The sequence below is a fragment of the Phoxinus phoxinus genome (assembly GCF_949152265.1).
Source record: "Phoxinus phoxinus genome assembly, chromosome: 24".
NCBI classification, from domain to species: Eukaryota; Metazoa; Chordata; class Actinopteri; order Cypriniformes; family Leuciscidae; genus Phoxinus; species Phoxinus phoxinus.
The window spans coordinates 9,689,996-9,700,162 of NC_136899.1; the positions used below are offsets into that span (position 1 = coordinate 9,689,996).

At 35.6% G+C, this 10,167-nt stretch overlaps 2 protein-coding genes across 2 annotated transcripts; both read left to right on the forward strand.

Annotated features, from left to right (window-relative positions):
* The first annotated feature begins 745 nt into the window (after window positions 1–745).
* On the forward strand, window positions 746–2,157 carry rrs1 (ribosome biogenesis regulator 1 homolog). Its single transcript, XM_079602566.1, has one exon. It carries the CDS (start codon window positions 820–822, stop codon window positions 1,888–1,890), a length of 1,071 nt encoding a protein of 356 aa, XP_079458692.1. The 5' UTR covers window positions 746–819; the 3' UTR covers window positions 1,891–2,157.
* Window positions 2,158–4,244: 2,087 nt separating this feature from the next.
* Window positions 4,245–8,217, forward strand: LOC306993088 (uncharacterized protein). Its single transcript, XM_079602572.1, has 4 exons — window positions 4,245–4,374; window positions 4,649–4,833; window positions 5,043–5,128; window positions 6,201–8,217. The coding sequence occupies exons 1-4, from the start codon at window positions 4,323–4,325 to the stop codon at window positions 6,358–6,360; spliced, it is 483 nt and encodes a 160-aa protein (XP_079458698.1). The 5' UTR covers window positions 4,245–4,322; the 3' UTR covers window positions 6,361–8,217.
* The last annotated feature ends 1,950 nt before the right edge of the window (window positions 8,218–10,167 follow it).

The following is a 10,167-nucleotide window of genomic DNA, read 5'->3' on the forward strand; positions in this document are numbered from 1 at the left end:
GTTATTTACCATGTTTTTTTTTTCCGTAATGTAGCCAGATAGAACATATTGTTTATTTGACTAATAACCACACAGATACAAAACACAATCAGTTTAACATTAAAACATAGCTAAAAACATGAACTAAATAACATGAAGCATTTTTACATTCGTTTCCCTTTAAAACTATTGGAAAATTAAATTTTACAGTATATGTTTGTTATTGTTAAATCTTTATTCTAACCTGTAACCATATCGTCTACTACTTATGTGGTTTGTATTTTAGTGTTCTTCAAAAGACAAAAAAAAAACGGAACATATTTACATAGAAGTGATAAATATAATGATGTTCGGTTAAGCTATACGATTCACAGATTCTCGAAGTGAATCATTGAATTTTGTTTGGTTGAATCATATGTCCGAACACTCAAGGTAACTTCTGGCCTTTGGCCATTTTATTTAATCTGAACACAAAATTCGACTCTGGTGGGACTCGAACCCACAACCTTTGAATGACCCCGTTCATCAACCTAGAAGTCCAATGCGCTATCCATTGCGCCACAGAGCCGATGGGACGTCCTGCTAGTATGTAGCTACTCCTCCTGACTTCCGAAGAGTACTTTATTTTGTAACAATGATGAATAGACACTACTATATTACATTTATTATTTTTTCCTAAACCTTTGTGTGCAAAACACGACTAAATTCATTTTATATATATTTGTAAAAATATATCTGAGTTTTTGAAAAAGTGAGGTTTCAAGTCCTTTATTTTGAAATAAAGCCCTTCCGCTTGCAGCGGCACATGTGAGAAAACCACGTTGTGTCATTAGAACCAAAATGGCTTCGTGCAGCATAGAAGACGTGCTCGCTAAAGCAGAGAGAGACGAGGCTGAAAAACTAAGAAGTATTGCAGTAAACAAAGAGTTAGATCTCGAATTTGACCCGGGTCATTTGCTTGCGTTTGACAAGAACCGGGTAGATACTCGGGAATTTAAAGACAACAAAGGGGAAGACTTTCTACGCTCTTTAGCGAGAGATAACACACAACTTCTCATCAACGAGATATGGAAACTTCCAACAGAAAAGGTTGATGAAGTAATCGTCGCCAAGCTACCAGATTCAACCACACCATTACCCAGGGAAAAGCCTGCACCGAAACCAAAGCCTCCTACAAAATGGGAACAGTTTGCCAAGCTGAAGGGCATTCAGAAGAAAAAGAAAACCAACATGGTGTGGGATGAAGTTCACAAGGAATGGAAGAGGCGATGGGGTTACAAACGTGCCAATGATGACACCAAGGAATGGCTGATAGAGGTCCCAGTGACTGCAGATCCCAACGAGGACCAGTTTGCAAAAAGGAATAAAGCCAAGAAAGAGAGAGTGGCCAGGAATGAGTACAACAGACTCAAGAACGTCGCCAGAGCTCAGAAGATCAAGGTGCCTGGAATAGGGCTTGCTCCCACCTCTCAGCAGTCCAAATCAGAGCTGGCACAAGCTGTCAATGTTGCCAAGATTTCCACCGCATCTGTTGGTAAATTCCAGGAGAAACTGCCCAAGGAGAAAACGTCCAAAAACACTGGGAAAAAGAGAAAATTCCAGCCTCTTATTGGTGACTTTGGTAGTGAGAAGCAAAAGCAGCTGGATTTACTAAAAGTAATGGACAGTAAGAAGCCTCGGCTTGATGTCACTAAAGCTGTGAATAAGCAAATGAGGGAAGAGGACAGAGAATCGGCTCAAAAGAGCAAGAAAAGCTTTGGAAAGAAGGGACGAAAGGGAAACATGTCTGGTAAAGGAAAAGGAAAAGGAATGGCTGGTGGAAAAGGAAAAGGAAAAGGAAAAGGAATGGCTGGTGGAAAGGGTCCCAAAGGCAAAGGACGGAAACCAAACATGAAGCAAGGAAAGCGCTAAAATCTACAGCAGTGTGGACTCTTTACTGTAAAATCCTATGTATATTGTACACATGTCAACCTGTCATGTGTGAGATAAAATCATAACTTTGAGTGCCTTGGTGCTGGAGTTTGAATCTGTACAATATGGTTGTATTTTGATGTTCAGATTTACCGTCTTTATAAATGTCATGGATGCAGTGCTGGACTGAAGATGATTTGACTTTTTCTTGTTGTATGGTGTGATTTAATATTGCCACCTGTTATTCATTAGTGGTTTCACAATAAATTTAAAAGAAAAGAAAATCAAAGAAAAATCTTCTCTGATATGTCATATGTATGTCCTTCGTTGAATCTTGCAAATATTTTACCAAATAAGTTCAAATATTAAAAGCATGTTATTATGATTTGCATAATACAATATGTGCTGTAATATAACAATAGGAATCATTCTGCCTGGATACAATATTTTTATAAATTAAATTCTAGACAATACTAACATCTTGTAGTATCATATCTACATATCAACATCTAATGATTAACATGTGTAAATAATTTGTGATTTAAAAATTATTATTTCAAGAAATAGGATGACATGCTCGATTTTAATAAAAAAAGTGCAAAACTACTTCAAAAATAGAATTTTTCTTTATAAATATGCTGTGTGTGTTTTATATATATATATATATATATATATATATATATATATATATATATATATATATATATATAGGCCTACACTATACGCTTTTTGATTTCAATGTTAGCAGTTGTGTCACAACATGTTAATATCCAAATATGCTTCTAATGTCTTATTTCTTGCATTTGTTCATTTCTGGACAGTGTACATAACTATATTTGTTGTTCCATTAAGGATTAATTATAGTTGGATATAGGATTAACCATATTGATAGTTCTGGAAATGTTAGCATAATCTGGTTCGCTGATTACTTCTAAAAACTGTTACATAAACGGGTCTGTTCTTCTCGCAATTTAGCATACTAACATGGTTATTTGCCATTTAATATCAGAAAAATATTAATTTTTATCCATTGAACATTTTAAAATCAATGCAGCCACCTGGAGGTACATTCATGTAATGCATCCTAATGCATGTTTAATTAATTGTGTTGGTTAAATTAATAAATGTACTGCAATGACCTCGCATAAAATGTACACATTTGATCAAGCTAAACTGTAACTAAACAACATTTATGTCTATATCTGTTGTAGTTCTTGATTGATTATGAGGTATGTTACTTTAATGATGTAGTAATTTAAAGGGATAGTTCACTTTAAAATGACAATTCTGTCATCATATACTCAGCCTCAAGTTGTTTCAAACCTGTATGAATTTTTTCTTCTGCTGAACACAAAGGTTGATATTTTGAAGAATGTCAGTGACAAAACAGTTAACTGGTCCCATTGACTTCCATAGTATTTTTTTTCTTCCTACTATGGAAGTCAATGGGACTAGTTAACTGTTTTGTTACCGAAATTCTTCAAAATATCTTACTTTGTGTTCAGCAGAAGAAAGAAATTCATACAGGTTTGAAACAACTTGAGGCTGAGTATATGATGACAGAATTTTCATTTTAAAGTGAACTATCCCTTTATGAACTAAATGACCATAAATACCCTCACCCATCCATCAAATGAAAAACAAGACGCCATATGTTCTAAATATTGATGCGTCTACAGAATTGGTGGCTCTTTCTAAGCAAATTAATACCCTGTTCTTCAGTTGATGGATGGTGTTTGACCACCAACACCATCTCAGATCAGCTGGGGGGCTTTGGGAGGGGAAGTGCCCATCTGTTGACTGCTGTCAGGCTTGTAAAGCATCATTAGTCAAACAATAACGCTACAAACACCCCACGCCAATGGACAGAAATATAGGGCACACTTAATGCCAAAATCAATTAGCACTGCTGTGCTGGGGGTTTATTGATACACCATATAATATATAGGCTTATATACATATACACACACACATTTATTTGTTTATTTATTCATTCATTCATTCATTCATTCATTCATTCATTCATTCATTCATTCATTTAGTCAGTTAGTTATAGTTAGTTAGTTAGTTAGTTAGTTAGTTTGTTTGTTTGTTGTTTCAGTATACCTGTACATTGTACTCTATACTCTGACATACCTTCAAAACCCCAAATAAATAAATAATGTGTTTGCATGAGTGCTTGGAAATATTTGCAGAATCTGAACTAATTTTTGTGTCCACAGAATCTGGCAAAAATGTACATATTTATCATCCTCATGTACATTTCGGAACTCAAAAATGCATCTGGGTTGAAGATCTGGGTTGATGTCAAGTAAGCCCTAAATATCAGCAGCAGTGGATTAGTGAGCAGCATTTATTTAGGACAGATACAACAGAGGGATCTCTGTCAGTGGATCTCACAAACAGACCTCCGGATTCAACAGCACATTTACATGCAAAGCAATGGACAGTTTGAGGTTTTCACAACCGTTTTCTCTCCACAAGGTTTGTCCTTTGCAATTTAGGATGTGTTTTTCCTATTTGTGCTTATTTATGCATATTTGAGTTATCTAATGTATGACTTAATTTGAGTATTATTGCATTTGTTGATATGTTCAACACATTGGAAAACACATTTGTTTTAACAATGTGGACAATTCAATGCATAAATAACAATTTATTTTTAATTATTTGCATTTCTGTGCATTCCTGTTTTAAATGGGGGGGAATCCATATTTAATTCTTAAACTGGAATATAAATTCATAATCTGTCCACTAGATGGTGGTAACACACTGCTACACGTCTCAATGTCCGGACCAGGGCCAAACCATGGAAAAATATGTCCATGGGCCAGACGACTGGGAGAGGGTGACGTCATTGAGGTACTCTCAAAGCATGAATCGAGGTGGACCGGGCGCGTGCAGGACAGCCAGCAGGGGCTATCCCCGTCCCATGTGTCTCAGGTTAGGTCTTCATGTCAAACATAAGCCTATATCAATGTAATAACTAAGCTCAGACAGTGACAAAAGCTTTATTTTATGAACATGCATAATTTCATACACTTTATTCCTGCATAATATTTGTTACATAAATTGGTGAATTTTAGGACAGTACAAGAATGCAGCTAATCTGTTTTCTTTGTGATTAAAAGCTTTTGTTTATGTTCTTAAAGGCATGTTCACTTGAGAATGGCGTGCGACGGCACAGTTCAAACCAAGCTGGGACTGTCGTGATCCTAGGGGAGGGCACGGGCCCGGGGTGAGTATAATGCCACCATACATAATGAGTCTCCAAATTACAGAAGTTGACGCCCGTCGACCCCCACCGACACACACGGGCAGCTGCTCCCCCTCCCAGCATCACACTCCCCAAACAGGTGGCTCATAGCTCATTAGCTAACAATGCACACAGACAGCACACAGGCCTGATCGATTCTTGCACAATGAACCCTTCCCGGTGGCTTTTATGCATTTTATATACACTGGTCAAAATATTTTTTTAATGTTTTTGAAGGAAGTCTCTTTTACTCAAAGGCTGCATTTATTGGATCAAAAAATGTATTATGAAATATTTATTACAATTGAAAACCTGTTTTCTATATGTATTTTAAAATGTAAGTTACTCTGTGATGACAGCGCTGAATTTTCACGAGCCATTACTTAGAAATTATTTAGCAACAAAAACTGTTCTCAACATTGACACTAATAAGAAATGTTACTTGAGCGACAAGTCAGTATTAAACTGATTTCTGAAGGATCATGTGACGCTGAACACTAGAGAGTAAGGATGCTGAAAATTCAGCTTTACATCACAGGAATACATTACACTGTCTAATATATTTAAATAGAAAACAGTTATTTTATATTGTAATAATATTTCACAATATTACTTTTCCTGTGTTTCTCATCAAATAAATGCAGCCTTGGTGAGACTTTTTTCAAAAACATTTTAAAAATCGGAATTATTCCAAACTTTTAACTGATACTGCATAAATTGAGCAAGAAACATGTTTGCATACTGTTCTGAATTCAATGGAAAGTCTTTTCATGCCATTTCTCAACCAATAAACAACGCTGCCAGTGCAATTACACACTTTTCACAAGCGTGAATTCCTATGTGATGACTCTCTGCGTTCGAGGGACTATGTGGTCTTGTTTTGAGCGGTCAAGGTGTGGCGGATTAAACCTCGCTGTGGTCTTTTGATTGGTGATGGTTTTGGACCAATACTGAACAGCCTGTCACTTATCTCCCCTCGTCAAAGCGCTGGAATCTGGGTCATCGGGAATAAACAGGTCCTTTGTGCTTGTTGTTTCCTCTTTGTGTTCCCCAGCAGAGGCAGGCTACAAGTCCCCTGGGGGAACGATAGGGAGGAGGGCGCTTTCCTGGCGCTCAGACGTGAGGCCCGCACACAGCTCTCCCAACATGCTCCAGAGAAACGTAGGAAAAGCCACTGCCAGGAGGCCACCAATGGGGCTTCTGAGGCTGATTGAATGACTCCTTTACAGAAGGCTTAGGAGAAGTACTGTAGCTGTTTTGTGTATGTGCATTCTTAATAGCTATGTTGACTCATTAACCCTGTGATACTATACTGGGGAGACTGGGGGCTATTATTCTGCTTTGTGACTCACAGACTAGTGATGTTTTGGTGTAAGGAACATGTACAGTACATGTGCCAAAAGTAACAGCATCATCAACATATTTGCATTTAGAAATAATTGATTGTAGTATAGAATTTTATAGATCATAATGTTACAAGCTGCAACATTGGTTGAGGGCAATTGTAACACTATTAAACAACTTTTTCTTTTTTTTAACAGTATTATATTAATAAATGCTCACGTCAAAATAGTAATTTCATTGCTCAATATTTGCCTTATATTTTACTTATAATTAACTGCAGTGTGTTATAATTTTTTTGCACTGATAGATATACTGTGTCACTTTTCTCAAATTAATTTAGATTTTTACTCATAATCCCTATTTGTTTTTAAATTAATACATAATCTTAACAAACATATTTATATGCATTTGTGGATTTTTATGTGTGTTATGCATATTTGGTCACACTTTAGATTAGGGTACAATTCTCACAATAACTATTTTACGACTTTTTCCTCAAACTCCTTTTACTGCTTATTATAGGTAGTAAGGTTGTTAAGTTAAGGTATTGGGTATGATTAAGGGATGTAGAATATGGTCATGCAGAATTTCATTAATATGTGCTTTATAAGTATAATAAACAGCCAATATCCTATAATATGCATGCTAATAATCAACAGTTAATTGGACCCTAAACTAAAGTTGTTACCGTATATTTTTTATATATCACCTATAATAAATTCTTGATTGCTGTGAATTAAAGAAAACTTTTTTTGGGGCTGGTGGCACAGAAAAGGTCTGACCAATAAACATGTCAAACTTATCAACCACTAACATATACAGTATTTAATGTACCAAACAACTATCTTTCCCTACCAGTCTGGCTGCTAAATCAAATCCCTGTAGCATCAGTTTGAAATGAAGTGCCCATCATGCACACCATGTATTAAAAGATTAACTTTTGCTATACTGTTTCCTTTGAATCAGCCCCAGTAAATGACTTCTCTCAGGTTTTATCTTAATAAGATGCCTTGGCCATCTGCTGAGCTTGGCTTACTGGTCACAATGACTTCAGCTTTCTCCTGGACCCTTTTGCAGGGCTCTTACAGAATTTAATTAATCCTAATCCATTGATGCAGTGCCTGTTGATGTCATATTGATGTGCAACTGCACTTCAGAAAATTCAAAAAATGCAAAAGAGTAAATAAAGGCATGAATACAGTGAGGTTGCTGCACTGCGGTGTTCATCTCGCAGCATCTGTCGCCTGCAGCTCACCTGAGGAACAGCTGCTAGTCTGGAGAAAGACTTAGATCTGCCCCACCCATAACACATCCTATTGACCAGGTGCCTCTTCAGCAGGACAGCCATTTCAAATCTATCTTGAACAGTGTTGGGGAAAGTTACTTTTAAAAGTAATGCATTACAATATTGCGTTACTCCCTTAAAAAGTAACTAATTGCATTACTTAGTTACTTTTTTAGAAAAATAATGCGTTACGTTACTTTTGTGTTACTTTTTTCCCCACCTGGGCTGAGCTTGTTTTTTTATAACACAAAAGTTATATTTTTGGGCAAATGTAAAGACCCTTTCACACCAAAAGTGAAATAATAATCCTCAGGCTGAAGGAAATGTGTACAGAAAGCAAACAAGCAAACCTTTCTATCTATCTATAGTCATTTTTGCTTATTTAACTGAATCATCGAAGGTCAGAAGCAAGTACATTGGTCAATAAAGTGAGATTAAATGCATAAAAATGTCTTTTTTATTTAAGATATTTAGTTATTGGAGGTTTGCATAGTATTCTGATTTTGCATTTCACTGATTTTATTCATTTTGAGGAATATTGAATATTTTTTTGTGCAAGTGAGATGAGTAAATGCTCACATTTAGTCTAGAACTACAATAACCCTCAAGTTCACACACACACACACACACACACACACACCGATTTGTCTCAACATGAGGACAGGAGAGCTGTCAGTCAATAAATGGGAAAACTAACTTGTGTTACTTACGGTATTTGAAAAGTAACTCAGATTTTTTGTCGTAAATTTTAAAAGTAATGCGTTACTTTACTAGAAAAAGTAATCTGACGTAACTTAAGTTACTTGCATTTCCCCAACACTGGTCTTGAACCATTTTTGGTGTTGGATCCTACTCTAAAAAATGCTGGTGGTCAACCCGTGTTTGGGTCAAATATGTACAAGCCAAACCATTAGGTTTAAAATTAAATAAACAAATGTTGGGGTCTCTAAACTTTCTAACTTAGAATTTAAAAAACTCAAAAAAGTAATTGCGACTTTTTATCTGACAATTCCAAGTTCATATTTCACAATTTTTGAGTTTAGATCTCACAATAATTACTTTATTTCTCGTAATTTTATATCTCATAATTCTAGCTGTTTGTTCTGAAAATCACTAAATATATTTTGTAAATTAAATATAAGTATTGTAAATACAAAATTAAATTTACCAAAACATTTTGTGAAGAAAAAAGAATTTAATGATACAGACAAATCATTTCGTCCTCATTGAAAAAAATAAAGAAAGAGTTAATACAGTGAAAGAGATTGGTTTCATCAACAGAAACTCAAAATATTATGTTATCTGAACCACATAAATAATCTAAGTTAATTTGACAAAAGAAAAAATGTTATGATAACAAATAAAAAAACATTGTTTTATTTTTCAAACTTTCAAGAAATAAAGTCAGAATTGAGTGTTATAAACTCAATTCTGAGAAAGAAAGTCAGAATTGAGTGTTATAAACTCAATTCTGAGAAAGAAAGTCAGAATTTAGGAATTGTGAGAAATAAAGTCAGAATTGTAAGATAAAAAGTCGCAGTCACCTTTATTATTATTATTATTTTTCTTTAATTTTGTGGCATAAATGGCCTGCATGCTAAACTGTGTGCACAGCAGAATCATTCATAGGCTACTTACTACATGAAGCGCAGTACACTATAGGCCTCTGTTGAGTTTAATGGCAAGGGCCCCTTTTGCTCTCAAAACTCAAAAATCACCTATGAGCTTATTTATAGCAAGTCTCTACAGTATAGCTATGTGCCTGGCCAGCTCAGTGTCCAAACTCTCAGCAGTCAGCCAGTCATAAACAGTGGAAAGACTGACCTATATTAATAGGCAACTTTGGCAGCAGAGCAACACGCTTGAGTTTCCCGCCTGAAATGTGGGTGCCTGCCAGATGACTAGGTCTGTCACTGCTGCGATAGCCTACCATCTGCTGTCTACTGCACACAATGGCAATGTGCACACAGTCCCAAGGGAGGGGCTTCAAGAGATGGCTCTGTACCACATGCTGCACTGGGACACCTCAAAACAAACACACACACACACGCATTTATGGGAGTGTGCATAGCGGTATTCCCCCATGAGCTGAAAGCTCAATATTTCAGTAAAATAGAAATAATATTAGGAAAAAGAGTATTAATACTATTAATAATACTATTAACACTATCCAATATTATTAATTCAGGGTGGTTTCCTACATTTTGATATTAATGTAGCTTAATTTGACAAACCTCACTCAAAAATGACATTTCTTTTATCATTATCTTTCTTTTGCTCTATGGAGAATAATAGCCTATATATTTTTTAAATATTTTGTGTCATTGGTAGGCTATAACCAAAGTGGTTTGGTAAGCAACATTCTTCAAAATAATACATTTTATGTTCTGCA

Excerpts from the sequence above, each read along its gene's own strand:
- rrs1 (XM_079602566.1), top strand. The coding sequence starts at position 820 with ATGGCTTCGTGCAGCATAGAAGACGTGCTCGCTAAAGCAGAGAGAGAC.
- LOC306993088 (XM_079602572.1), top strand. The coding sequence starts at position 4,323 with ATGCAAAGCAATGGACAGTTTGAGGTTTTCACAACCGTTTTCTCTCCA. Across the intron at positions 4,834-5,042 it reads CCCCGTCCCATGTGTCTCAG|GCATGTTCACTTGAGAATGG; the intron begins GTTAGGTCTTCA and ends ATGTTCTTAAAG. Across the intron at positions 5,129-6,200 it reads GGGGAGGGCACGGGCCCGGG|CAGAGGCAGGCTACAAGTCC; the intron begins GTGAGTATAATG and ends TGTGTTCCCCAG.